Source organism: Cyprinus carpio, chromosome B17 (assembly GCF_018340385.1).
Source record: "Cyprinus carpio isolate SPL01 chromosome B17, ASM1834038v1, whole genome shotgun sequence".
Classification (NCBI taxonomy): domain Eukaryota; kingdom Metazoa; phylum Chordata; class Actinopteri; order Cypriniformes; family Cyprinidae; genus Cyprinus; species Cyprinus carpio.
The window spans coordinates 1,871,549-1,888,770 of record NC_056613.1 but is presented as its reverse complement, the minus strand read 5'-3'; the positions used below and the strand labels follow the sequence as shown (position 1 = coordinate 1,888,770).

Sequence of the window (17,222 nt, the reverse complement as noted above, 5' to 3'; positions counted from 1 at the left end):
TTCAGGGTTCTTTGACGAATAGAAAGTTCAAAGGAACAGCGATTTAATGCATCGTTGCCGAATAACAGTATTCATATATATGAATGTATGTATATTACAGATGTCAAACTTTATAGTGTAAATCTATGGGAGAAAAAAGCTTTGTTTATATCTTCCAAAGGAAACTTTTCCTTGTGTTTTCACGCAAAAATACCTAAAGATGGTAAATAATACGAGTGGTAAGCACAGTGTGGCGTATGTTAACTTGCCATATGATAGTGGTGTGACCCGCAATAACACCCTGTGCTCGTTAAACACCAGCACGCTTTCAACATCAAATATCAGCCAGAGCCGTCAGAGCGCATCAATCACGCCGCGGCGACACGGGGAATAAAACGCATTGAAGAAGAAAGGGAAACATACATCCGTCTAGATTTCATTTCTTTAATTGCCGTGCCGCGGAGGGCCGACTCCTCTGAAGAGTCAAACAATGGATTATTTCACATGGCAGCTCCCGCGAAATTAGCGAAGGGGGGAAGAAAGCTTTTTAAGGACAGGATGGGGCCGAACGCCCGCTCAGTCTGAGGATCAGAAGTAGACGGAGAGGGGGAGAGAAATGGAGAAAGCTGACGGCAGCCAAGCAGCGCTGGAGGTTTGCCAGTCGCCTGTGTGGTCCGTGTGTTCAGAGCTTCAGGAAGTCAACTACGCCAAGAAGGGGCACACATGCTACTAGAGCTTTATAAATCGATGGGCCGACTGCAACAATCAGACACCATACGAGCGTATGACTCCAACAAGCAAAGTTTTATTTCAGGGCCAACATGGATTTGTTTGAGGGGTGATCTGGGGCCAGACTGACTCGGTGCCGTAGGGTAACTGGCGGCAAACTGACAAAAAATCCTCTGTTTGCCCCGTGTGCGTCGTAAATGCAGCAGGCGCAGCAGGGATGTATGTGTCTCCAGAACCCTTAAAAGCAAATGATTTATGTATTGATCTAGTCTGATTAGTTGCAATGGTCCCTAACAACACATATCTTAGAGGAGGTCGGATTGCTTCTGTTTTGTGTATGTTCGTTTGCGTTCATACTGTAAAAAAGTTTGGGGTCAGTGTGTGTTTTTCCTAATAAATAAATTATGAATTATTCATAAAGGATGCATTAACCGTAAAGGCATATTTAATGTCACAAAATATTTATATTTCAAATAAATGCTGTTCTTTTAAACTTTCTATTCATCTGTGAATCCTGAAAAATTAAATGTATCACGTTTCCACAAAAATATAAAGCAGCAAATCAGAATATTAGAATGATTTCTGAAGGATCATGTGACACTTAAAACTGGAGTAATGATGCTGAAAATTCAGTTTTGATCACAGGAATAAATTACATTTTACAATATATTCAAACAGAAAAAATTATTTTAAATTGTAATAATATTTCACAATTTTGCTGTTTCTACTGTATTTTTGATCAAATAAATGTAGCCTTGGTGAGCAAAAGAGACTTATTTCAAAAATGTTTAAAAAAAATCATATAAAATATAAAATGTGAGATATAATTATAGCATCTTCTTTTGTGTTCATACAGGTCCACGACACAAAAGGTACTGTAATTACTGTAAATGATGACAGAATTGTCCTTTAATGAATATCAATGGGGCAATTTAGTGATGTTTATCATCTAGAGACATACAGTATCTGAAACATGAAAAAGGATTAAGAATAATTATTAACAAAAGTGTGTTACACTGAAGTTCTGCTTCACTTAAAAGGCAGCTCACTGAGTATTCTCATGTTGTATTCTGGGTCAGTCTTGACCCAGAGAGGATTTTCTTTTTCCCGAAAATGCTAGTTACTGTTTTCACATTGGACTAAAACTTACTGACTTTGCTGACGCAGGATATAACAACTCACTAAAATATGTTTTGATGAGTTTTGTACTTTTGGGGGATTTTTTTTTCTCACCGTGTTCCACTTGTGGTGTTCCCAGTCAGAAATGGCCAGCCTAGAAAAAGTCTTGTTATGCCATATTATGACCAAATATCAGATTCATTATTTTTATCAACTTGTTTTCTTTCAATTAGCACAGTTCTTGTATTATGTACCTTATGCAATTCATGTTTTTGAGCAAACATTGCCTAAACGATCCACAAATAATGCTTTTTTTTCACTGCATAAGCTGAGATCAGTGAGGTCTATGACCAGTCAGTACCAAAAGAAACAAATACAAAACCTGTGCTAATTGAAATAAAACAAGGTTGAGTCCAGTATATGGTGATAATGTAGATTAATGAGAGATTTGCAAGCATTTTTTAAAAGGCCAGCCATTAATATAAACCATTAGTATTAACACAAATTCCCTAAAAATTCCCTAAGCATGCAGTATTTCCATAACGGCGAAATATCAACCACTCCACCTGGCCAATACATTGGTGTATTGCTAGTCATGTGTAACTCGCTGTTGTTGATAGAAGCCATCAAGTTTCTCAGCCAACAGCAACAATCATGTACTTTTTCTCACATGGGGAAAGTACGAGCAGATCTTTCTTCAAGCCATCCTGCGTTAGCTTTATTTTCAATGGCCTGCCTTGGCTTTGTCTGGAGGCCTGCTGTATGTGTTTTGTGTGCTTCTACCTGTCCGGACACGCAGAGCGACGTTCAAAGAGAGAGAAACATCACAGGTTCACGGCTAATGCTCATTTCAGCATTGAACAATTAGAGCGGCTCCGGCAAACCGCAATGTAAACAATCAGACTTCAGTAGAAGATTTGATGTGCAACATATTGACTGTCAGAATCTGTTACGCAAACAAAACACTGAAACATGTGGTGGCACAACACTGAGGCTGCAGGAGAAAGATTTATTCATTCCTTCAGCCTGTGAAAGCATTAAAGCTTCTTTTGCATATAGGACAACAGGACTAATAAGGAAATGGCATTATATTATTTATTTAATAATACAAAATTCAGGTGAAAATTTTATTTATTTTTAATAAGTAAAATGTGATTAATTTTTTTTATGTATAAAAACTAATTTTATCTGGTGGAAATTCATTTTAGTATTGAATAATATTTATGTAAAAAGAAATGGGAAAACTTGCTTTGATTAAACCCCAAAATTGCATTTGCACCTGTAGGTGATTTTAATATTAATGTGGTGTTTTTTGTTATTCAGTAATTTTATTATTTAGTAATGTTTTTATTTATTTATAAAAATAACTTTTGGTGGAAAATATGTATTTTTAGTAAGAAAAAAATGTGATTTATATTTATTTTTATATGTAAAAAAATAAACTTTTTTGGTGGATTTTTTTTTTGTATTGATTGAGTAGCCTTATTTAAAAAGAAATGGTAAAATAAGTTTGTTTTGTTCCTCAAAATTGCATGCAAATGTAGACTTTTTAGCAGAGTGACTGCAATATTAATGTGGTGTTTTTTGTTATTAAGTAATTTTATTATTTATTATTTAATAATGTATTTATTTATGTATTAAAAATTAGTAAGAAATAATGAGATTTATATTTTTTTAACTTTTTTTAGTGGAAAACATTTTTTTGTATTCATTACTATTTAAATGTGGTGTTTTTTTATCATTTATTATTTTTGTTTAGTATTTTATTTATTTATTAAAAAAGTATTTTAAGTGAGATAAATAATTTATTTTTATATATAAAAACTTACATTTTCTGGTGGAAAATATATGTATTTTTATTTAGTAATAATTGAGTAACATTATTAGTATAACAAGAAATGGTAAAATAAGTGTACTTTGATTAAATCTCAAAACTGAATGCAAATTTAGAATTTTATATTTATATTAGATATTCTATCATGTGTTTTGGTTGTTTAGTTTTTTGTTATTTTGTATTTTATTTATTTATTTGTTTAAAAAACATTTTCTGGTGGAAAATATATTTATTTTTAGTAAGGAATTGTGATTTATCTTTATTCTTCATATGTAAAAACTAACATTTGCTGGTGAAAATATATTTATTTTTATTCAGTATTGATTGAGTAGCAACATTTGTGTAAAAAAATGTATAGCACAAGCAGGTGATGTTATATGATATGATATTAATGTGGCGTTTGTTGTTGTCTTGTGTCTTATAAGTAAAAAATACAATCAGTGCCTTTGTAAAGTGCCTTCTACCCCAGGGTCCTTTATTCTCGCCGTACCCTACTGTCTCAAACCGAATGAGAAGTAAACAAGAAAGAAAGTAAGAGATAAAATCAAAAAGAAGTTCGCAAATTAGATAGTGGTGGAAAAACTCCACGAGCAGAACATTTACGCCATTTACCGTCCTGCTGTCTCTGTGGAACGTGTTTGGCTGAGTTCTGCATTAGTGAGACAATAGCTCTTTTCCAGCCGTCTTCATGGCAGTCAAAACACAGCGTCACGGATAATCTTGGCAAATACCTTTTTAAAAACAAGCCATGTTTTCCATCTCCCCAATGTAATGTGGCATTAATTAACAGAGCCAACACGAGCAAAGCAGGAGACTCCAGTGTGCACTCCTCACATAGATTCACCTTCATAAGTACAGATTGTGCACAAAACTTCTGCTTAAAATGCTTTCTTATGTTTCATTGACGTTCCAACAACATCAAATCACAGCACTGGAGCCGAAGATCTACAATACAGGCCAGGAAATAAAAATACTGTATAACTGATGAAGAAAATAATTTTAGAATTGATCATTATAAAATTAAACGGCACCCTTTTACACAACAATAAAAAACTTAGCTTTAAATAAATGAAAAATACACAAATCAAAACTAATTCAAAGTATTAATATAAATTATGAATACTCCCAAAGTATAATAGCATATTTTACTCAATCTCAACCGTAAAAACGTTGAAATAAACATGATCTGAAATACAGTATTAAAAATGTGATACTAAAAGAGCTATAACTGAGATAAAAATGAGCATAAAATAGACATTAAAAACATGCTAAAAACTAAAATTAGAATATAATGAATTCAAAGTATTAATAATTAGTTATACTCTCAAGATAGTGAAATAAAATTAATCAAAAACTATAAAGATAAAATACAATTATTCATATGGAAATTATTATTTTTACTTTTAATTTTAAAATTAAAAGCATAAACATTTTGATATTAAGGAAATTAATAAAAAAATATATACATTAATTATTTTTAACTCAAAATATTAATTTTAGAAAAGTTTTTGGAAAAAAAATTGCAAAAACATAAATGACTAAAATTTTAAAATGAAAATGGATATGGAATATATATAAAAATTTTCATATTAATAATAACTATATTACTATATCTCAATGGATACTAAAATAACACTGCATAGCACAAACTCTTCAAGATGATTTGCATTCTAAATGTTTATATTTAGTCTATTAAGTGCAATATTAAAATTGATGCTGCACTCTTTATATCTATGGTTCATAAACCAGCCGAGTGAAGCCAACTTTCCATAAACAGTCCAAATTATGTGTGCAGCTGTATTTAGTGGCACCTGTCTGTTTTTAAGCTTTTCTAATAACTGATTTAGTTTTACGTGACATTCTGAGAATGAGCTGGCATGACTGTATATTGATTTTGTTCTTTTCCCTCTCCCAGGCTTTCACGTGTCAAGCCCACCAACAAACCGGCACTTAAGGATCAGATATCGTGTAAGAATGCCGCTATTATGATGGTGTGCGAGGAACACTGGCAGTCATGGTGGTAAGAGTAACACAGGCCCTTCTCTGAAACGCCTGAGCCGCTCCTCCCGGTCTATTAGTCCAAATTACTCTTAATAACCACAGTTACACCAGAGCCGCCAAATGATTACAGCACACTCCAGACCGACCACCAGCTCCATCCAACCCTGCGTCTGATCACTCGCTCAAGTAACTGCACAACAAGCATTCACTTGACTTCACTACCTACAGCAACAACACTGATGCTTGTCTTCTTGTGTGTCTTGGCTCTCATTGGCTGAAGATAATTGGATCAGTCTCGTAAGTGATATTTTCTTTACAAATGAGCAGGAATTTCACGCTTGACAAAATATCTGCGCGTTCTCAATAGTTTAAACATTTAGGGAAACGTGTGGAGCGCCTCAGTAAGAATCAAAACATAAACGCTATGTAGGTTAATCGAGCAATCTTACTATAGTGACGCTCGACTGCGTACTGTAGATGTGAGATGGGCAGAAGTCTGCTGAGATCTCAATCAGAGTTATTATAATGCACTAAAACCATAAAAACATTGTTACTTTTTAAAGTAATGTAAATGTTAACTTATTTTGTTTCAGCTAGTTGCTGAGAAAACATTTCTCAAAGACCAAAAAGCAGACAAAAAAGTAATAAAAAATAAAAATGACAAATACACAACCTAATTCAAACTATTAATAAACATTATTGATATTATGTTTTACTATTTTTACTTTACTACACTATACTAATCAATAATAATAAAATTAATTCTCAATCGCAAATTGAACAAAAAACTAAAATTAAATACAAACAATTCAAAGTATTAAAAATTATTAATATTCTCAAAATACTGAAATAGTTTAAGAAAACTAAGATATATTTTAAAAAAACTATTAAAAATGACAAAACACATAATAACATTCATTCTCAATCTCAACCATAAAAGACACATTACTTGAAATTAACACTTTCTGAAATACAGTATTAAATAAATTATCTACTACAATAAATAAAACTGAAATAAAAATTAGTGTAAAAGACATACAACTAATTCAGAGTATTAATAAGTATTAATACTATCAAGAAACTGAAGTAAAATGAATAGAAACTATAAAGATATATTTAAAAACTAGTAAAATGATTACAGAAACACAATAAAATTACAATAATTCACTAAAATTTAAATAAAAATGGAAATGATAAAAATCTAAATTGATTTAACCTATTAGTAATTATTAATATTCTCAGTGATACTGCAATAAATGAATAAAAACAGTATAGACATAAAATAATAAAAATAACAAAATCGCAACAAAATTGTTAAAACTTTAAAATGAAAATAAAATTGAAAATATAAAAATAAAAAATAATTTAAACTATTAATTAAAATATATGAATACTCTCAATGACACGATTATAACACTGATCTCAGTTGTTTCTCCTCCCTGATGGAAAATCCAGCTTAAGCTGCTAACTACGGTGTCTAGTAGGTTTAAGCTGGTCTGGTTGTTTGTTGCTGGTCTAAAATGGTCTACCAGCTAATGACCAACTACCAGCGGAGAGCAAATCCAGTCTCCTGCATCTCAGATGTTTCTCTACCAAAATGACTCCAGAAATCTCCTCTGACATTTCAGAAGATCTCAACAATGTCTCAGACTATGCAGAATCATTCTATACTGCTGCTCTGTGCTCTTACTATACTGCATGTCAGCAATTATCTCACTGCAGGAGAAGCATGAACAGTTGATACATAAACACAACGGAGAACTCAAGAGCAATGAGACTGTCCTTTGGGAAAGATCTGTGTGACGCTGAAGCTTAATTAAAGGCCTGAATGTCTGTCTGTGTCTCTGAATGCAACTTTTTGTGTGTGTCTCTCTGTTTTTCTCTCTTAAGCGCAGGAGGAATGTGTAAACAGGCAGAGGCAGCTACACGACACACTCACAGGACGTTGCACAACTCGAAATGCCTCTGAATGTGTCATTTCCTGCTTGGCCACCTGCCTTCCGCTTACAAACAGCAGCATGCGCATGAGAACTACACTTCGAGATAGATAGTGTGGGATAAAAGGAAAGTAGACTGACCTGAAACATTATTTGCTTAAAAATAAAAGCCATTAAATGACATAAAAAAACCTCAGCAAACCTCAGAAGAAGAGATTGTGTTCTTGTTCTCTGTAAAGTTAGGGTTCTGGTTCCATGAAAAATCTATCCATTTCACAAAAGGCTCTTTATAATGGAAAAAAAAAAGTTCTTTAGATGATTAAAAATTGGATATTTTATGAGCTATTCACTACAATTCTCTTGGATGCTATTAAAATATATCTTGTTCATTTAAATTTCCCTGGTCTTATTTGTAATTCATTGTTGCATGTTATTCAAAAGGAAAATAGTTTGCAATCTTGCTCTGTCTTTGAAATGACTTTCCTTTTCAGATGATGTCACCAGGCTCTCTTATCTCTCTCATACAGGTTTACTTTTTTTAGTTTTGGACCCCATTGACGTCAATTATATGAAAGAAAAAAACAAAACAAAAAAACAATATCTTCTTCTGTGTTCCACAGCAGAAAGAAAGTCATACATGTTTGAAACAACATGAAGGTGAGTAGATATTTTTGAGTCCAATTTTCTTTGTTGATGGACAGATATTTCAATTTATATGTTTATACAAGTATTATTTAAGTATCATTGTACACTATTAAAAAAAAAGTACTGTTCATTTTCTTCCTGGAGATTTGCGTTAACTCTAAAACACAATGCAAAATTAAAAATACAGGTAAAACACCTGTTTAAAATAAATATGGAAAATTACATCAAATTAATATAGTATATTGTGCCGTATTTTTATGGGATTTTATTTTTTAAAAAAAATGTTAACTGTTATAATTTTTGCTAATTATTTGAATATATATATATATATATATATATATATATTAGGTTTTCATTTTAATTTGAGTTTTGTTTTGTATTTTAGTTATTATATTTTTAGTTATAGTTATTTTAATCAACTTAAATTCAACTTTAAAATAAGAACTGTTCCCTTGGCAACTAACTTTTTTATATTATATTTTTATTATCAGTTATTGTTTAGTTCACATAATGAAAATGGTTTTGGTTTTAGTTTTAGTTAACGATAATAACCCCAATTATTATCTATACTTCTTAATTGATACTAATTATCAAAATTAAAAGTAATTACTCTAACTATAATTCCAGTCGGCACACTAAAACATTTGTGTTTACACCAACAGAAGCTGTGTTTGGAAGTCATGACTGGCATTTTCCTTGATAAACACTTGCACACAAAGTCAGAAAGGAAAGCTGAAGATGAATGAGGCGAGTGAGATGAAAGGCTGTCACATCAGAGATGCCCGAGGGTGCGATTAATCCGTAATGAATGAAGATCACACACTGGCATAAAGCGCCTCCGAAACGCCGCTGCCAGATGTGTTAATTGAGACGAGGAGGAAAAGAAGGAAGAAAACAAGACGTTAAGAAGCGATATTGTTGGTTTTGCCGCCAGAAAGTTATCTCTGAGGACAAGGCCAGTGGCAACAGCTGTGTGCCAGGCAGGCTGGCATGTGCTTCTTCTGAACGCGCCAGAGCCGGATCTACAGCAGCGCTCATCAGACGCTGTGTCTCTGCGTATGACGCCATGAGGTAATTAATCACACGGAATGTTGATGTTGCAGTGTTGTGGGTGGTAACCAGGGCGTTGCTATGGGGTTGCTAAGGTGTCCTGAGGGATACAGTGTAACAGTCGTAAAAATTCCATTTATTTTCTCCATATTGAAACTGATTTTTAGTGATAAAGCCTTAACTCTCATGTTGGATTCCCCCCTGAAACATTGATCATTTTGGTGCTTTTTTATGGAAGCGTATGGGTAGCAAAATTCATTTTGAAATGTAATATGCAAAATGACAATGCAATATGTAAAATGCCATTGTATTTCTGTATTTAAATTGACATTTTCCCATACATATGTGCAGCATTTAGTGCAAAATGAAAATTCAGGTATTTAAATCAAATTTGCCATTTTCTACACTAGTTTTAATATGTAAATTAAAAACATATTTTAACGCTTTATAAGTTGCAAAATTAAAATGATTAGATATGTTTAACATATCCAAGCTAAAACTGCAGCAAAATTATCATTTAAATGCCATTTTTCCTAAATGCATTTAGATTTACGGGTAAGACACTGGAAGACCAAATTAGGTCTTAAAGGTTAAAGACAGATATACTGTAATATCCAAGGTTGTTAATCGTTGCCATTTGCCATTATTTCAACTTATTTTTTAAAGAATCATGTTTAATAGTGGAATTTGCGGTAAAAACTACATTTCCCATGATTGTGTGAAGAAACTCCCACCAATCACAGCACAGCAGCGAGCGCTGCTTTTGAATTCCACCAATCAGAGTCTCACGGTGAGCTTAGCTTTTAAATTTCACCGTCATTTTTAATTAGATTATGTCAGTCGAAATGCTTCATGGGATTGTAGTTTTTCCCCCTCATTAAAGCTGTTAAGTTCAGAGTCTTGTACCGTTGTGTTTTTGTCAGATTTTCAAATATTATACTATTTTGAGTCAAATCAAAGTTTGTACTGCTGTGATTCGCCTCAAAGCTGGTTTGTTTAGTTCATGGGTTACAATGCTTTAACAAAGACTTTAAAATAAAATCCCATTGGGGGAACTTCGTAAACTAACGACACGGAAAAAGTGGGCGGGCACAATTAACACGTTGCTATTGTGGTTGCTTAACGGCCCAAGTCAGTTTTTTATATTATGGTCCCTCTTTGAATGTTAATGGGATTGCAATCATTTAGAAACATATGCTAACAGCACACTTAAAGCCTGCTGTCATATCACGAAAGCTTTGAGTAATTTCACCACCGAAAGCAAAACGGTTTGCATAAAACGTAAGCGTAAGACACATCTGCCAGTCACCGTTAACGGCTGACTTTCATTAGGTTATCCCACCACAAAAGGTTGACTTTTGAAGAACTTTGGCCGTAATGTCAGACTGCAACAGACTTTAATGTAAACACACACTAAAGAGAGGCAAGCACGGCGTGTTCCTGGTTCCATTCTCTGCCACATGAAAGTAATTCATGACAGCTTGTGTGTATTTACTGGTCCTGGGGCTCAGTGTGAAAACTGAAATTTGGCAGCGTCTTCTAACAGTTTTTTTCAGGTAGTGAGAGCAACTGAGCAGTTGAAGCAAACGGCGCACACAACTCACAAGTCCAGACATCCACTCAGATGAAGCGGCTTTTTCATAATTGAAGGATAACTGGAGCTTTTTGCCAGATCAGGTTCCTCTGAGAGAGAAAACACTGTGCTGTTTCTCTTTTCTGTGACACGTCTCTGTTCAGTGTATCGGGAAAACTTTAAAGCGTTTCTTTTTTTGTCTGAGAAATGTCTCAATGATCGCATAATGACCCAATATTGATGTACAAAATGGATTTTGTCTGGAAATACATCCTGACCTTCTTTGTAACCCAACCATAGGATGGATTATTCCTTCAATGCATCATATACAGCACTAAGAGCATGGCTGTGTTCTTGCATACTTTTCTTAATGTGCACAGTATGTGAAATTTCTGTATGCATGGAATGAAATTTCCAGTTGTTGAGTGTCCCAAAATGCTACATGCTCTATTTTACCTCTTTATCTTGGGAATAGAATATTTGTTTAGTGCATATGAATTCTATGCAGCTTATACTATATACTATGAAAGCAATTTCCAGATCAGAATAATAATAATAAAAAAAAAAAAATTATTTATCATAATTGTGATTTTTTCTATGAATGTGATTTTATTTTATATTTTTTTTTTATAAAATTTAAAATTTTTTTTCTCAATTTTGTTCTTTTTTTTATCAATTTTGTGTTTGTTTTTTTTAATTATTTGGTTTACATTTCATTTTTTTCTGCTATGTAAGCCTTTTTATTTATTTATTTTTTGCAATTTTGCATTTATATCTCACAATTCTGAGTTTATATCTTGCAGTTCTTACTGTTTTCCCAGAGTTGGGAGAATCAAAGTCATAATTGCTAGTTAGAAAGTTGCAATTACCATTTTTTTTTTTTTTTTTTTTAATCGTTATAATTTTATTTATCTGATTGTGGAAATATGCTTTCATACAAAAAAAGTAGTAAATAGATTATAAACAAAGATTCAGTTTTTCTACTTAAAAATTTTGTTTTATTCAGTGTGTTACTTGCTGTTTCTTTGTCATTTTTTAAGTAATTTTTTTTAGTAGATGTAATTTTGTTATTTGTTTGTTTTTTAGTTTTTTTATAGTGTATGTAGTGTTTTTTTGATTTTTTTGATTACAATTTTTTGGTAATTTAATGCTAAATAGATGTTACTTTCTGCTAACATTATTCATGTTTCTTCAGCACGCAGGAAGTTGAGCGGGTTTAAAAACAGCAGACAGTATGCAGTATGCACTGTGCTATTATTCCATTGAGAAGACAGGCAGAGCGCAGGTCAGAGGTCGAGGGGTTTGTATGGGCACTCGTTCTTAAGAGTACATTGACAGACAGACACAAGAGGCCAATATAGTAAACATTTTCACAAGTCGAACAGCCTTCACAGCACGTGTTTGTATTTGCCTCTCGCCGAACACGCCTGCTGCTCCTCAAAGGCCGTCTTTGTGCATTGAGGAGTGCTGAATCCATTTTTAAAACATTACCGTAAAACAATCTGTGCATCAATTCATGCATCGGGCCGTGCCACATCATTCATCTGCTTTTGCGTGCGCTAGTCACATGATGTGTGATATTTGGGGTGGTACTCACTTCGCGGCTCCCGCGGTCCGTCCACTGTGACCTTTATGGCTCGGTGGTAAGTAGCCACTTGCGGTGGGTTCGTGAATACTGTGATTGTCAGCGTGAAGCTCTTTCCTGCAAAACACAAAAAGGTTCAAACCCGATTAATCCGCCGGACAATGTGTGGCATTCATCGCCACGCGTCATTTGCATTTCTCTGCTGATGACGGTGGGATTTTAACTGCGAGGAACTCAGCCGATTGAAAAGGCCTGGGCGCAACGGACAAGAATGGAATTAGTTTGGAAAGTGACCCTTGCTGACCATTGAATTTATCAGTTGTTGGACATGACAAATCAGAAATGCATAAAAAAGACCATGTTAGAATTCATAGAGCATTCATCCAAGTGGATTGAACCGTGTATGTCTCGTGCAACTGTGGCTTTATAATATTATTTATAAAAATTAGTAGAAAGCATATATGAAAATTTAGATTTTTAAGTTTTAAGTTATTAAATATATATTAAATTATAATTTTCAAATATATTTTTAGACATATTTAAATGTATTTTTTATTGAAAGATTTTAAGTTATTAATATTTATTTTGGTCAATGTTGGATTAATACAAGTTTAGTTTTTTAGCAATTTAATATTTTTATTCATATGTATTATTTTTAGTGATATTTAAATTACTTTATATTGCAATAAAGTAATGCATACATTATTACTGGTGGATCTCTTGTCAGGATTTTTTAATGAAGAAAATGAATTTTTACATTTGGACATCTACTGTTGCTGTATATATAAAAATCGCACACACACACAAAATGTATTAAATATTAGATTATTAAATATTTGTTTATTTAATATTGTGTTAATGTGTATTATTTTATATAAGAATAATATTTTAAAAATAATAATTTTATAATCATTTTAAGAATATTTATATATTATCTATTTTATTGCAAGAAATTATTATTATTATTATTATTTTTTTTTTGATGCAAATAATACAAACCTCTGCTCATTTGCTAGCATGTTCTCATGCACTGCCATTTGGGTTTCCTTTTTAAAACAGCCAAGAATGCACTTCCACAGCAGTGAGCAGTGCTGTTATTAGTCATTATTCTTTTATGTGTGAACATTAGAAGGCTGGGTGTGAAGGTGGGGTCCTGCGGTCACTGAGTTTTCATCTTACATGACTTTTTACTGATCAACATTTCCATTTTTCGGATGAAATGTTTATAAATGTGTGAACTTCTAGTGTTTAAAAACTTCACTTGTGCTAAAGAGGTGATGCTTTCTGTCAGTAGCACACAGGAAATACTAAGATACTTCTAATGAGGCAGACTAAGCAGTAATGTGCAAAGCATGCTGTGAAGTCAGGCATGACACATTCTCAGAGCCGCGATCTGCAATAAGACAGGAAGAAGTGGGTGGAAAGGACTGACACAATACGGCCAGCAGCTACATTTGGCTTAGACTTCTTACTGTAGATTGTGCATCAGACTGAACGGCTTCAAAACTGGGATTAATTGAGTAACTCTTGGAATGGGGAGAGCTTTCAAACAAATATCACGTCACAAGACCATTGTTTGAGTTGTATGCTTCATTAGCATTCCCTGAGATTCACTGGCTTGGAGTTTGGAGCTCATACAGTCGAAGAAACTTGGAGTAGGATTTACTTTGAAACTGTTTTGACTCAGAAATTGCTGTTATCCCAAATAATTAAGATTTTCAAGAAGAAAAACTAAAAAAGTATGTTGTAAAACCTTCTCTTATAATCAGCTTACAAAAATCGTATACAAGCTTTCGACTAGGACCACTGAACAACCACCTTTAGCTACCACTCAATAACTCAACATATCATTTTTTAGAATATGCATGGATGCATTTCCCATACACATGCATTTTCTAGAATTGAGTCACCTAACATTGTTAACAAATGTTACACAATAATTCTTGCTCAAGTAATTACTCATCCAAGCAAATAATTAAATATGCAAGTCATCAAACAACATATATTCCCAGCTAACTCAAGAATGTTTTGCTAATGTTCTCATTAAGTTGTTTCTGTATGTTCTCTGAATGTTCAGAACGTCCAGTTATCGAAATGTTTTAAAAATATTTTTTTCTTGGTGATGTGAACATTAAGGGAACATTCCATTTGATCGTTTTGCAAATGTTGTGGGAATGTAACCTTCAAATGTTCTCTGAAAGAAACAAGTAGTAACATTTAAAAAACATTAGACAAACATCCAACTAAACTGTTTCAGGAAAAAACAGTCATGAATGATGCATAAATAACATTTTTGTGCAAATGTTTTGAGAACTCTATTAAAGAGCAGACAACTTTGAATGAACATTCTATTAACGTTACAGGAAGAATGTTTGTTCATAACTTTAAGAGAATTTTGTCAGAACGTTCGTCAAACTTCCTGTCAGCTGGGATAGAACTGAGTGTTCATAGAATAAACAGTCATGCATTTCCCATATACATGCATTTTCTAGATCTGCCACAGTTTCTGATTTGCCAACATTCTTGTAAATGTTATACAGTAAGTCTGGCTAAAGTAATTAGTCTTTTTATTATTCATTGATTATATAATTCATTTACTAACATTTTAGAGAAGAAAATGTCATGCATTTCTCATATACACAAGAATTTTCTAGAACTGTAATATTTTTTGATTTACTGACATTCCAGTTAACCTTATGCAATAAGTCTTGCACAATTACTCTTTCTAACATAAATTGAGCATATAATTAATTAAAAAGCATATTTTAGAATAAAGTCATGCATTTCTCATATGTTGTCTTGCAGCATTTTTGATTTTACTTTCATTTTTAACTTTAGAATATTAGGTCTTACTACAGTAATTACTCTTTTTAACTGTAATTGAACATATAATTAACCAGCATATTTTATAGAATAAACAGTCATGCATTTTCCATATGCATAATTTTTCTAGAACTCCCACATTTTTGGGTTCCTGATATTCTTGTGCATGTTCTGCACTAAGTCTGGCTAAAGTAATTGCTCGTTCTATTATCAGTTGAATATATGATTCATTAAATAACATTTTGGAGAAGAAAGAGTCAAGCATTTCCTATATACACAAGTATTTTATAGAATTGTAATATTTTTGATTTACTGACATTCCAGATAACCTTATGCAATAAGTCTTACTCTTTCTAACATTAATCAAACATATAATTAATTAAGCAAAACTAATTTTATAGAATAAATAGTCATGCATTTCTCATATGCATGCTTTTTCTAGAACTCCCACGTTTTTGGTTTCCTGATATTCTTGTGCATGTTATGCAATAAGTCTTGCTAAAGTAATTTGTTTTTCTTTTCTCCCACAGGAATCCGTTCATGAGCCCCCAAAAGCACGTTCGCAGACCCACCCGAGCCTGTCCCAGCGAGCTAATACCATCCATCCAACGGTTGCTGTCCAGCTGCTAAAAATATCCTAAACGGTGGATCATTCAGAAGGGTTTTTCTGTTCGAAATGATTTCCTAAACAGAACGAGACAGACTGCATGTGAAAGGCATAAAGTCCTGATCAACAACAAACATCCCGCCCTGTCCTAAACGAACCAGCATATCCAAATCCATTCATAAATAAAGGTGCAGTACTTCTTAAAACACAAAAGCGTTTCTGCATAAATCAAGTGTTTTGTCTCAGGAAACGCAGTTGCTTTTAGTAACTCGAGGCGGCTTATTTTTTCTGATGTCATTTGTTTGATTGTGGTCGATTTTATTCTAATCTTCCACATCGCGCCTCGTATCCTTTTCCATATTTAATTTCCTTATGCTGTGCTATCTGCTCCCTGACTTCCTTTTCCAGATCCCGTGTCATAGATAGAAGAAACTTAAGCCTGCGAAGGTGTGGGTCTCCATGCGGGCCAAGGCCCTGTTGACTGTGACAGCTGTGAGGAGATAACACGGATGCGCACACATGCACACTGATAGCGTGTTGAGGGTGTGTGAGGACATGCATTGCTGCAGGAATGCGCTGAGACCAGCTGACCGGTCAAAAACCACCGTCTGCATTGCCACGTCCACTCCGACTGATAACCCATACACAGAAAATGAAACCACAGACCTAAAAAGTTGCAATAGACTGATTTATAGGGCAGATTATTGGCACATTCAGGTCCAAATGGCCGATTAACTGTACCCCCCCCCCCATAATTGTTACAAAATCTGTCAGCAGTCTTGTCAATGGATGATAAAAAAAATAAAAATAAAAATATTTGCATTTAGTGTAATTTAGTTATTTATTGTGTAAAGTAGTGGTTAACTGATTTACTTGTTCTTTTTATTGGCCAAAGCTCATAACAATACAATTATATATATATATATATATATATATGTATATATATATATATATATATATATATATATATATATAGTCTATAAATTTCTATATATTTTATATATTAATTTTAAATGTTAGATATTATAATAAAATATATTTATATATTTATATCTCAAAATATCTATCTGAAATATTAATTAAAATATTTTTTATTTTTAATTGTTGCCCAATGCAGTTTAATAATTTTATATAATAATGATTTTGAAAAATGTTGAAAAAAATATAATAATGAAAATGAAAACTATTTCACACTTTATTTACTCTAAATGCACTATAATTATATATTTATATCTTTTCTGGTATCTTTTATGGTATTTAAACTGGCAGAATGACCATTTCTGTTAGTAGTAATACATCTCAAAATAACTAAATATCAGACAACGTTGATGTTTATCACA

The 17,222-nt window shown here is 32.9% G+C and overlaps 1 protein-coding gene across 4 annotated transcripts in view; it reads right to left on the bottom strand.

Moving 5' to 3' along the window:
- Positions 1-17,222, bottom strand: part of LOC109106865 (runt-related transcription factor 2-like) — a 65,628-nt gene that overhangs the window by 19,539 nt on the left and 28,867 nt on the right. For all 4 annotated transcript variants that reach the window (XM_042743173.1, XM_042743172.1, XM_042743171.1 and 1 more), the window contains one exon: positions 12,465-12,569. In XM_042743173.1, coding sequence (XP_042599107.1) covers positions 12,465-12,569 — 105 coding nt within the window. The remainder of the gene's footprint in view (positions 1-12,464; positions 12,570-17,222) is intronic.